The sequence below is a fragment of the Oryctolagus cuniculus genome, chromosome 14, assembly GCF_964237555.1.
Source record: "Oryctolagus cuniculus chromosome 14, mOryCun1.1, whole genome shotgun sequence".
Taxonomy (NCBI): Eukaryota; Metazoa; Chordata; class Mammalia; order Lagomorpha; family Leporidae; genus Oryctolagus; species Oryctolagus cuniculus.
The window spans coordinates 97,641,520-97,654,517 of record NC_091445.1 but is presented as its reverse complement, the minus strand read 5'-3'; the positions used below and the strand labels follow the sequence as shown (position 1 = coordinate 97,654,517).

Below are 12,998 nucleotides of genomic sequence, written 5' to 3'. Positions count from 1 at the left end.
TTCAGGTTGACTTTATGCCGCTTCCACGTATGACCGAGAACATGTGGTGTTGTCTCTGTGACTGAGTATTTCCTTAATGTAACACCTCCAGTTCCATCCACTTTGCTGTGCCACTGCAGGTGGCAGCCGCACCGGCTATGCCACAGCGCCGGCCCCCCTTCCTTTCTTTCTGCTGCGTTGATGGCTCTGGCTAGTGTTAGAAGTGCCAATAGTGTGTATCTTTGTCTTGTTTCTGATCTTGGGGGCACTTATAGTCTTAAACTTTTATAATGTTAGCTGTGGGTTTTTCATAAATACTATTTATTTTTCAATAAATACTGTTGAAAAATTTTATACCTAATCCTAGTTTTCTGAGTGCTTTTATGGGGGAAAGGGTGTTGGGTTTTTTGAAACGCCTCTTTTGTGTCTACCGAGATGAATGCTTCCCAGTGTCCCGTGAAGACAGCATCCTGTTATCTGATTTTCTTATTGTGCAGCACCCTTGCGTTCCTGGGGTAAATCCCACTTGGTCATGGTGAATAATTCTTTTATTGTGCCTTCAGATTTTATTCGCTAACCTTTTTTTGAGGTTCTCTGACTCTATACTCAAAAAGGATATTGGTCTGTGGTTTTCTTTCTTTCTTGTAGATGTCTTTTTCTGACTGTGGTGTAAGGGTAATGCTGGCCTCACGGAATGAGTTAGGAGCGTTCCCTCCTCTTCAGTTTTCAGAAGAGTGTGTGACGGGGCCCAGCCCCGGCCCCTCCCCCCATCCCTTCTGTCTGCACACTCACATCCTCATCCTGACCGCACCTATGTGTGGATGGTTTCAGATCTGCATCTCCAATCAGGATCTCTCCCTACTCCACATGGCCAGGGGTTGGGCTTCTTGAGTAGGAGCTGGGCTTGGGGAATGGGGCTAGAGGTTGTGGGAAGCACAGGAGGTGAGCCAGGCTGGGATTCAGGACCCACTGTGTGCTCGCTGAGAGAACTCACCACCACCACCCACCCTCTGTTCACTATTGCCTGTGACCCAGCAGCACCCATGACCAGAAATGAGTATATTTGTGCTGACGCCAAGGTTGAACACCAGCAGGGATGGGGTGAGGTTGGGGGGTGGGGAGACCTTCCCTAGCTGCATTTCCTGCAGGCCCAGGCACTCAGGACCCTACAGGCGCCCTCGCTGGGCGAGATCCTGGTGCTCCTGGGCCTTGGATCACATGTTCAGGGAGGGCCTTTGGGCCTGGCCCTGCAGGTGCACGGCAGGGCATGGGGGCCTCGTTCTCAGGACAAGGCTTGGAGGGGCCCCAGGGTCCCATTTACCTGGCAGAGCCTTCGGCGGGAGGGGAGGGTCCGGCCCGTCTACACTGGCAGAAATCGGGCTTAGCACCACAGTCACACAATGGGAGGTGCCTGAGGCCCAGCGAGAACAAAGCAGACGCGGCCCGCGCTCCAGGGAGGGAGGAGCCGGGGACGTTGCCGCCCAGGTGAGGGCGCGTCCGCCGGCTCCTCCTGCGGCTGCCGCGACCCGTCCCGCCTTGACCACCGAGGGGCGACGGTGAGGCCCTGACAAAGGCGGACCACCCCGGGCCCGGACAAAGGAGTCGCTGCCATGGCCCTCAGCGCAGCGGAGAGCTCGGGCGGCCCCGGCGCGGGCCCCAGGGTAGGTGCGCCCGGCTGAGGCTGGAGGGCTGAGGGCCTGGGGGGCTGGGGGCGGGGGAGGCCTGGGGACAGGGCCTGTTGGGCTGGAAGGGGGCCTGCGGGCTGGGGGAGGGGGCCTGGTGGCCTGGGGGGCAGGAGCTCAGACTTCTTTAGGTGCCAGTGCCACTGTAATAAACTTGTTCCTGAAACTTCGTTAATATTTCAAGAAAAAAATATGGGCTTTTCAAGACAGACTTGTATTCTCAGGGCCGGGAAAGGGTGCAGGGGAGGAGATGCAGAACAGGCATTTGTGAAATCCGGGTCAAAAGCCCAGAGCTGGCGGGGTGACTGCGAGGCATGACCTCAAAGACAGAAAACGTCAGATTGCCTTTTGTGCTGGAGTGGGGGTTGCTTAAATAGAGAGCACTGCCTAGGGAGACACGGCCGCTGCTTCAGCTTGGGCAGAGTCCTAGGAACTGTGTTCCTGAGGGTTGCAGAGTGGTCCCCTCTCCTGTGAAACTGGATGAAAGGGTGGTTTGGCCCAGTAATTACATTCTGCTCCGTCGCAAGGTACTGTGGCTTAGAAAGTTCAGCTGGCACCTTCAGGTGTCTAATTAGGAAGTAAAGCCTATAATTAAACACGAAGTGTCCTAGAGACGTCTACTGTGGGCTTACGAGGGGGCCGATGTGGACCTGCTGAGCACCAGGCAGCGCTCAGAGACTTCAGCGTGGACACAGCAGGTGCAGACGTCCAGGCTCCCTGACTCTGGTCAGAGGTGACCAGGCGCTTCAGATTCTGTGAGCAGTGTCCTCGTTCACAACAGAACTGTGCCTGTGCTGCTCGCCAGCGCTGGGAGTCGATTGTGAGCCCACTTCTGCCCTGGGACGGCACCACACTGTGCTTCCTGGACCTGCAGACACACAGGGCGGTTCTGCGGGTGCTCGCGGCGTGCTTTCTTCCTCGTAAGGCATCGCCTAAGTGCCAGGTTGAGGAGGTACACGTGAGCCCTGATTTGCCCAGTGGCTGTCTGAGGCGTGTTCTCACAGGTTGCATCATCCAACCCAACACAGGGACCCCGTAGTCCCAGACCTCAGCGATTTTTATGGGAAACCTGCCACCTGCCTCCTTCCAGATAAGAATATGCCCTATAATTTAGAGCCTGCTGACCTACACTGTGGTCCTCCAAGGCAGGGCTGCCCATTCCATAAGTGGTGGAAATCACCTGGGCTTTCTTAGCCAAGAAGCAGAAAAGCCAAGTTAGAACCAGACTCAAAGCCCTGGTTTCCTTCTCCCCACGCTGGGCCCTGGGGCGTTAGAGCCCTGCTCAGTCTTGACCTCTGCTGCCCACGCTGGTGTCAGTGATTCTGTGTCTTGGGGCAGTGGCTCCGTCTCGTGACCCACACCCTCCACACCTGGCAGAGCAGGTGCTCCATGTGCTCACCCGTGCTGCCTAATCCAGCAGAGACCCCAGGTGACCCTGCGAGAGAGACTAACCTAAAAGTACAGCATATCTCTGGTGGGGGGGAGAGTGAAGAGGAGGAGGTTGAGGTGAGAGGGATGGCAGGCGTGGAGGGAGGTTGATCCTGGATGTGTTGATCCTGCGGTGGCTGAAAACGTACAGTGCTGTGAGCAGAAGGCATCCCATGATCTCCATTTACTCTGCAAGGGACCAAGAGGGGTAGGTACTCACAGAGGGGAGGAGGCTGCAGACTCCAACTGTGTGCCCAGTGAGCAGGCCTGGGCTCTTGGGGACCAGCACACCACCCACAATGAGCCTCTGTGAGCTCCCTGATTCCTCGCAGACAACAGTAATGGCCCCTCAGGGCACCGGGAGGCTCAGCCTTGTGGATGCTTTGTAACAGGAAACCAGCTCTACACATTACTTCATGATTCATTTCCTGGTGCTCACCAAATGCCTGGCACCCTGCTCTGTGAAAACCTGTGGTCACTGCCCTGTCCAGTCTCAACCCAAGACAGATTAGCCTCTGGAGCCCCACATACAGGCATAGCTTCCTGTGGGACTCTCCATAGCTGCGTGCCCCTCCACAGGGCTGACACTCTTCAGACTTCCACGAATGAAAACCGTAGTCTCAGAGGGAGCTGCGGCTTCCAGCACATTCAGGGACACTTTATTTGTGTACGTGTGATGCAGTTAACACAGGTCCAAGATAACTCAAGAGACAACCTGACAAGACCAGGTGAAGGAACAGTATGCATCTGTGTTGGAGGCGGGAGAGGACTGGACGCCTGACTACTTTAAATGTGCGGAGTGAGGGGCCAGAGCGCAGCGGCATAGTAGGTTAAGCCTCCACCTGTGGCACCGGCATCCCATATGGACGTCGTTTTAAGTCCCAGCTGCTACACTTCCGATCCAGCTCCCTGCTGATGGCCTGGGAAAGCCGTGGAAATGGCCCAAGTGCTTGGGCCCCTACTCCCACGTGGGAGACCTGGCGGAAGCTTCTGGCTCCTGGCTTCAGATTGACCCAGCTGCAGCCATTGTGACCATCTGGGGAGTGAACCAGAGAATGTATGATCTCTCTCTCTCTCTCTTTCTCTGTCTCACCCTCTCTCTGCCTGTAACTCTACCTCTCAAGTAAATCTTTAAATAATAAAAAATAAATGTGTTAAAAAGCAAATGGGCAAAGGATAATGCACCCCTTTGATGTCTGCTAGAAACGATGATCCACCCCTTTGGTGTCTTTTTTTTTTTAACTTTGTAATTGTTTTTTTTTTTTTCTTTATATTTTTTTTTAAACTTTTATTTAATGAATATAAATTTCCAAAGTACAGCTTATGGATTACAATGGCTTCCCCCCCATAACGTCCCTCCCACCCGCAACCCTCCCCTTTCCCACTCCCTCTCCCCTTCCATTCACATCAAGATTCATTTTCGATTCTCTTTATGTACAGAAGATCAGTTTAGCATACATTAAGTAAAGATTTCAACAGTTTACTCCCACACAGAAACATAAAGTGAAAAATACTATTTGAGTACTAGTTATAGCATTAAATCTCAATGTACAACCCACTAAGGACAAAGATCCTACATGAGGAGTAAGTGCACAGTGACTCCTGTTGTTGACTTAACAAATTAACACTCTTGTTTATGGCATCAGTAATCACCCTAGGCTCTTGTCATGAGTTTCCAAGGCTATGGAAGCCCCCTGAGTTCACTGACTCTGATCATATTTAGACAAGGCCATGGTCAAAGTGGAAGTTCTCTCCTCCCTTCAGAGAAAGGTACCTCCTTCTTTGATGACCCGTTCTTTCCACTGGGATCTCACTCGTGGAGATCTTTCATTTTTTTTCCCCAGAGTGTCTTGGCTTTCCATGCCTGAAATACTCTCATGGGCTTTTCAGCTTGATCCGCATGCCTTAAGGGCTGATTCTGAGGCCAGAGTGCTGTTTAGGACATCTGCCATTCTATGGGTCTGCTGTGTATCTCACTTCCCATGTTGGATCATTCTCTCCCTTTTTGATTCTATCAGCTAGTATTTGCAGACACTATTCTTGTTTATGTGATCCCTTTGGTTCTTAGTCCTATCATTATGATCAATTGTGCACAGAAATTGATCACTGGGACTAGTGAGATGGCATTGGTACATGCCACCTTGATGGGATTGAATTGGAATCTCCTGGTATGTTTCTAACTCTACCGTTTGAGGTAAGTCAGCTTGAGCATGTCCCGAATTGCACATCTCTTCTAATGAAGAACTGGATTAAGGATTCCTCTGGGTTGCCTTTAGAAATCTCTTTTTTTTTTAATAATAGGTAAAATCCAACAATTTTATGTAGTACAAGCAAGTGGTATTTATCCCACATAAGCAAGGCTGTCAGCATTTTAAAAAATCAATAAATTGGACATACTACACAAACTGCAAAAATGTTAAATGATTACATCAACTTTTGTAGAAGATATTTGGCATAAAAAAACTGAGCAAACAAGAAACAGAAGAGAAATTCCTCATCTAGATAAAGAATATCTACCAAAACCAGCTTTAATAGTGAAATTGGACAGTTTTCCCTTAAGTTGGGGAAAGGGGGAAGTGTCTTTTTCTCACCACTACTTTTCAATATTATGGTGGAATTACTAGACAGTGCAGTAACACAAAGAAAGGATACAAAATGCATACATATTGGGAAGGAAGACATAAAACTGCTAGCAAATGTCATTATTGCATGTATAGAAAATTCAAAAGTACATCATAAGTACCCCTGGAACAATGTTAGTGTAGCAAAGTGGCGAATTACATGTACAATTTGATTGTTGTTCCATGTATGGGTAAGAGCTAGGATTTGAAATTTAAAAACAAAATTAAGCATCATTTAAAATTGCATCAGGTTAAAAAGCAAATCCCAATCGGTGTCTTTTAACTGGACAGTTCAGGCCATTAACGTTCAATGTGACTAATGATAAGTGGTAACTTTGCCCTGCCATTTGCCAAAGATAAGTTCTAATATATGCTTTGAATTCCCTGTGATCTTTTGCTGTGAGGTTTCCTTCCTTTACCTTCTTTCATATTGATGACCGTGTTTCTGTGTTTCTGTGTGTAACACATCTTTAACCATCTGTTGCAGGGCTGGACGAGTGGCGACAAATTCTTTCAATTTCTGTTTGTTATGAAACGTCTTTATTTCACCTTCATTCACAAATGATAGCTTTGCAGGATATAATATTCTGGGCTGGCAGTTTTTCTCTCTTAGTACCTGGGCTATATCTCGCCATTCCCTTCTAGCTTGTAGAGTTTCTGATGAGAAGTCAGCAGTGAGTCTGATTGGCGATCCTCTGAAAGTAATCTGACGTTTCTCTCTTGCACATTTTAGGATCTTTTCTTTATGTTTCACTGTGGAGAGTTTAATTACAACGTGTCGTGGTGAGGATCTCTTTTGGTCGTGTTTATTAGGGGTTCTGTGAGCTTCCTGTACTAGGATTTCTCTGTCCTTCTCCAAACCTGGGAAATTTTCTGCTAATATCTCACTAAAAAGGCCTTCTAATCCGTTCTCCCTCTCCATGCCTTCAGGAACTCCTAGAACCCGAATGTTGGGTTTTTTAATAGTATCCTGAAGATTCCTGACAATATGTTTTAGATTTCTAATTTCCTCTTCTTTTCTTTGATCTGACTGTATCCTTTCCTGTTCTCTCTCTTCTAAGTCCGATATTCTCTCTTCTGCTTCACCCATTCTGTTTGTAAGGCTCTCTATTGTGTTTTTCATTTGATCTATTGAATTCTTCACTTCAGTCACTATCACAGTTTCCTGTTGTACTAATTGTTTCGTTTCATTTTGATTCCTCCTTAATATTTCATTTTCACGAGAGAGATTTTCTATCTTGTCCATTAAGGCTTTATGTAGTTCAAGAATTTGTTTTTGAGAACTTCTTAATGTTCTTATCAATTTTTTGAGATCTGCTTCTTGCATTTCTTCTATGTCATCATCTTCATAATCTTGAATTGGGGTGTCTTTTTCATTTGAGGGCGTCATGGTGACTTCCTTGTTTTTATTACCTTGGTTTTTGCGTTTGTTATTTGGCATATTGGAGATATTTGGTTTCTTCACTGTGGTGCTTTTTCTTGTTATACTATGACTCTAGATTAAGTGGACTATCTGTTTTTGATGGAGCCTTAGGGCTTGAGATGGGTGTGGCCTGAGAGCTCTGTTTGGTGTCCCAAAGGTGACACTCCCAGGTTAGGAGTGGTAAATCTCTCTCTCTCTCTCTTTCTTTTTTTGATTCAAAAGGGAAGTAATTCCGCACAGCTGAACGAAGTTGGAGGTAGTTAGCAGGCAAATGATATACCCACAGGAGCCAGAGATTGGAAGCTCTTTCCCAAGGACCACACAGGGAATCTGTTTGGCCCTCAGAGTGGGTTCAAATTCTCCTTCAGTCTCCCACTGGGTTGCCAAAGTTACGGAATTGTAGCGTCTCTGGAGAGTACTCAGGTGAATTCCGTGAGTTCTCTCCCCCACCGTCTCTTTTTTCACAGTCTCAGTTCAGTAGCACCACAAATTTACTAGGTCCTAATCTCCTGTTAATTAGCCCCGCCCAGAGTCAGGGTTTTCTGCTAGGCTCAGGGCCAGTGCAGACCTGAGGTCTCTCTGCTTATGACGTATGTCCAAGATGGCGCCTGCTCTTTGTCTTGCTCGCCCTTGAGAGGTGAGCAGAGAGAGAGAAACCCGTGTCCGTACCAGTCACTTTTTTTTTTTTTTCTCTCTCTCTCTAGCCTGGTGAACTTTTCCCCCACTGGGGTCGTTCCCTCTAGTCTCTCTCCGCTTGCCTGCCGGTGTCTCGGGCTATTGAGGTTCGGCTCACCTTGCGTTCCAGCGCTGGTGTGTTGAGTCTGCCGCTGGTGTCCCGAACTGTGGGCTCCCACGCTCTCCACACAGGTCCGCTGTGAATCACGCGTTCTGGAAGAGTTTCTTCTGCTGTTTCCTCCCCTACTCTTCCTTGAACCTGCAGTATCTCCACTTTTATTAAACTATCTCTCCCCGGACTATCAGTGTGCTCCCTTCCTATTCCGCCATCTTGCCTCTCGGTGTCTTTTTTTTTTTTTAAGATTTATTTATTTATTTTGAAAGTCAGAGACAGGGAAAGAGAGAGGGAGAGAGATCTTCCATCTACTGATTCACTTGCTGCATGGAAGCAACAGCCAGGGCTGGGCCAGGCCGAAGCTAAGGAGCCAGGAGCTTCTTCTGGGTCTCCCACACGGGGTGCAGGGGCCCAAGGGCTTGGGCCATCTTCTGCTGCTTTTCCCAGGCCATAGCAGAGAGCTGGGTGGGAAGCTGAGCAGCCGGACTGAACCAGAGCCCATATGGGATGCTGGTGTTGCAGATGGTGGCTTCACCCACTGCGCCACAAGGCGTCCCTTTGGTGTCTGGTGGAGACCTGTTAGGTTTGGAATATCTTGGGGTTCCAGCCTTTTGTAGCCCCCAAAAAGAGACTGGGAAAGGAGATGGAGACCCATCTCAACAGTTTGCTCTACTGGAGCAAAGAGAGGTGGTGACAGTCACCAAAGAGACTTCGCTCAGGGTACTTGGGGCTGGGCTTTTATCTGATTGAGGAGGGGTCTTGCTGCTGGTAGGAAGTAGGGGGTTTTCAGAAGCTGCTGGGAACTTTCCTCTTACCTGTTGTGCCAGCTGTTTTGCAAGGAGTCACGGAGAGGTCAGGGGTCTCTGTCGGATGGAAGAAGTGGGGTCAGTGACATTTTGTCACCCCATTGTCCCTCACTGCCTCTTCAGGGTTCCATGGTGGAGGATCCCCTGACACCTCATGGTCTGGTAAAGGAGCATAACTACCCCTTCATGGCCTGTGGGTGCAGGAGCTTTGGCTTGACTGTAGCTGCGGTCTGTAAATGGTATAATTCCTGCACCCTGCATCCTCAACTAGAGTGTGACGTGACTGGGATGAGTTTGTAGGTGCTTTTGGGGTCTAACCCGTTGTAGTGTGAAGCATTTGACAAGCTGATTGAAGATGCAGGCCGTGCAGCCCAAGTGGTTTGGGCTCAAGCTAACTTCACCACTGAGTGAGCAAGAGAGCCCCTCAGCCTTCCCTTCCCCGTGCTTAGAATGGAGATGATAATAGTATTACAGTGTGCTTACAACAGTGGCTGCGGAGGTCAACAAATGATGGCTGTGCTGTGAATCTGAGTTGAGAAGGAGGGAAGTTTTTTAAGAAATAAGAGATAAATGGATTGAGTTTTAATTTTTGTCTAATTAAGGAAAAATATTCATTGAAATTATCTTCAAGGTATATTGATACTGAAAGATATCAAGGGAAGTGGAATTACAGCTATAATGTGTAGTACTTAAATGATATGTAATTTTTAAAAAGAAGTGTTTTGTGGAATGTCCAAACCAGTAGCCCCTGAACTCCTTTTTGTTCAAGGACCTTAGCGCTCTCCCTATGCATTCTTTAGAAAGACCAGAGAAGCCTTAATTGGAAGCACTTAGCCTGGAGGACCACGCCAGGGGAAGGCGAGAGCATTCAGCTTTCACACTGGCATCTGTGTGTCCAGAGACTCCAGTGTTCTACTGGAAGTTAAGATAAATAAAAGGAGAGCAGCAGCAGTGACAGTGAAGAAAAAAATATCAGCACAGTTTCCAGGAGATACTGGAAATAATTTTTGAAAAAATGATGAAGTGTATGTATCATAAAATTAACCTTTGGGAAGCAAACAGTTCAGTGGCATGTAGTGCACTGAGAAGGTTGTGCGTCCACCACGCCCTTCCACTTCTAGAGCATTTCCGGATTCCAGAGTGCAGCTTCCCTGGGAAGCCCCGCCTCCAGGCCCTGCTTCCTGTCTCCACTTTGGAGTGAAATTTCAGGGCCAACATAATTTTGCTTGACTTTTTGACAAACCACCTAGTTGTTTTCTACAGCAGATAAATAATTTACATTCCCACCAACAAAATTCAAGTTCCAATTTCTCCACATCCTCTCCAACACTTGTTATTTTTCTTTATTTTTTAAAAGATTTATTTATTTGAAAGGCAGAGTTAGAGAGAGAAAGAGAGAGAGATCACCCACTGAATGGCTGCAGTAGCTGGCACTGGGCCAACCAAAGCCAGGAGTCTGGAACGTGGTCTGAGTCTCCCAGGTGGGTGGCAGGGGCCAAGCACTTGGGCCCTCTTGCGCTGCTTTGCCAGGTGCTCAGCAGGGGCTGGATCTGAAGTGGTGCAGCCAGGACTCGAACCCGGTGTTCACATGGGATGCCAGTGTTGCAGGCGGTGACTTAACTTGCTGCACCAGTGCTGACCCTAGCGCTTGTTATTTTTCATTTTTGGACATCAGTGTTACACTCTTCCTAACAGATGTGAAGTGTTAGTTATCTCATTGAAGTTTTAATTTGCATTTCCCTAGTGACTTGATGGTGCTGAGCATATTCTCCTGTGCTTTTTGGCCATTTAATGATCTTCTTCGAGGAAATGTCGAGTTCCAGTCCTTTGCCTATATTAAAATGGGGTTGTTTGTTCTTGTTGTTGAGTTGCAAGTTCTAATTTTAGTATATGTGCTGCTGAAGCAAGCACAGATTTGTACAAGCTCTTTATATATTCTGGATACCAGACTCTTAAACAGATACATGGTTTGCAAATATTTTCTCCATTTGTAGGTTCTTGTTATTTTCTTAATTGTCTTTTGATACACAAAAGTTAAAATTTTGTTGAAATTCAATTGTTTCTTCTTTTCTTCTTTCATGGCTCTTTTTTCAATTTTTTTTAAAAAATTATCTGACAGGCAGAGAGACAGGCTGAGACAAACTGGTCGACAGAGCAAGAGAGCTCCCACCCACTGGTTCACTCTCCAAATGCCTGAAACAGCTGGGGCTGGGCCAAGCTGAAGCCAGGAGCAGAAACTCAGTCTAGGTCTCCCATGTGGGTGGCAGGGACCCAGCTACTTGAGACATCACTGGTGCCTCCTAGGGTGTGTGTTAGCAGGAAGCTGGAATCTGAAGTGGAGCTGATGCTCAAACCCAGGCACTCTGATGTGGGTATCCCAGCTGGGGTCTTAACCTAGGCCAAATGCCCACCTTTGGTGTCATGTTTAAGGGTCCATGGGGTATTTGGTCTAACGTTTAAGATGACAGGATACCTGTATCCCGCATCAGACTGGATCTGAAGCTCTGGCTCACGATTCCAGCTTCCTACAATGCAGACCCTGGAGAACAGTGGTAGCAGCTCACGTAGCTGTGTCCCTGCCATCACAGAGACCTGTGGAGGTCCCAGCTCCTGGCTTTGGCCCCCTGGCTGTTGTGGGCATTTGGGAACTCTAGCTCTGTCTCTCAAAAGTTGAAAAGGAATCTATTGCCACATGCAAGGTCTTAATGATTTACCAATGTTTTCTTCTAATGTTTCCTTTATGGTTTTAGCTCTTATATGTAGTTGTTGAGTCATTTTTCATTATCTTTATGTACATGGTGTGAGGTAGAAGTCCATGTTATTCTTATGCATGTGGGTATCCAGTTGTCTCAGCACCATTTGTTGAAGAAATTATTCTTCCCCATTGAATAGTCTTGGAACTCTGATTGAAAATCAGTTGACCATGGTTGTATGGGCTATTTCTGGACCCTCAGTTCTGTTTCATTTCTTTCCATGTCTTTGATGGGAATTCAAAAAGTTCCTGCAAAAGTAGAGTTAAAAGATAACTTTAGGGGCTGACATTGTAGTTTAGCACGTAAAGCCTCCACCTGTGATGCTGGCATCTGATATGGGCACTGGTTTGAGTCCTGCTGTTTGGATCCAGCTATAGCCTGGGAAAGCAGTGGACAATCGTGCAAGTCCCAGGCCCCTGCACCCACATGGGAAACTGAGAAGGAGCTCCTGGGCCCTGGCTTTGACCTGACTCAGTGCCAGCCATTGCAGCCATCTGGGGGAATGAACCAGTGGATAGAAGATCTATTTCTCTCTCTCTCTCTCTCTCTCTCTCTCTCTCTCTCTCTCTCTCTTCTGTCTCTTCCTCTCTCACTGTAATTCTGATTTTCAAATAAATATTTTTTAAAAAATAAAGATAAGTTTATTTTGGTTCAAAATGAAGTTGAAATCCCTGCATAGTTTTTTCATGAAATGCATTTTGCATGAACTTTTGGAAGACCTTTCATATGCCTGGATGTAGTCTTTTAACTCCTTATTCATAGGCATCTAATTCTTTGGAGTATTGTATATGGAATCCTTTTCTTAATTTTCTTTTCATTTTTTAAAAAAGAGTATTTATTTGAAAGGCACAGCATCAGAAAGAGAGAAAGAGAAAGACTGAACCATCCACTGGTTCAGTCCTCAAATGACTGCCAGAAACAGGGCTGATCCAGGCTGAAGCCAGAAGCCAGGAGCTCCATCAGGGTCTGCCATGGGGATGGCTGGGGCCGAAGCACTTGGGCCGTCATCCACTGCTTTCCCAGCACATTATCAGGGAGCTGGATTGGAAATCGAGCAACCAGGGCTCAAACCAGCACTCTGAAATGGGATGCTGGCATAGCAAATGATGGTCTAACCCATTGTGCCAATGCTGGCCTCTATTTCCTGTTCAGATGGTTCATACTGGTGTGTAGTAATGTAACCGATTTGTGTGTGTTGATCTTGTGTGCTGCAGCTTTGCAGAATTCATTCATTATCTTAGTAGCTTTTGTGTATGTATGTGTGCTTAATTTTCTCTGTATGAGGTCATGTCATCTATAAGTAGAGATAGATTGATTTCTTCATTTCCAAAATTTGGATGCTTTTTACTTCTTTTTCTTGTTCTGCTTAGGACTTTCAGGACAACGTTGAGTGACAGTGAGAAAGTGGGCCTCCCCATCTTACTCCTGCTCTTGGGAACAAATTCTCAGCATTTCACTGATGAGTGTGACGTTAGCTTTGGGTCTCTGCTGTTCAGTGTGGAAAAAACTCAGTAAT

At 47.1% G+C, this 12,998-nt stretch overlaps 1 protein-coding gene across 4 annotated transcripts in view; it reads left to right on the top strand.

Moving 5' to 3' along the window:
• Positions 1-1,479: 1,479 nt before the first annotated feature.
• Positions 1,480-12,998, top strand: part of PLEKHG4B (pleckstrin homology and RhoGEF domain containing G4B) — a 61,227-nt gene continuing 49,708 nt past the window's right edge. For all 4 annotated transcript variants that reach the window (XM_017339229.3, XM_051829785.2, XM_008251397.4 and 1 more), the window contains exon 1: positions 1,480-1,640. In XM_017339229.3, coding sequence (XP_017194718.3) covers positions 1,590-1,640 — 51 coding nt within the window. In that variant the 5' untranslated portion in view covers positions 1,480-1,589. The remainder of the gene's footprint in view (positions 1,641-12,998) is intronic.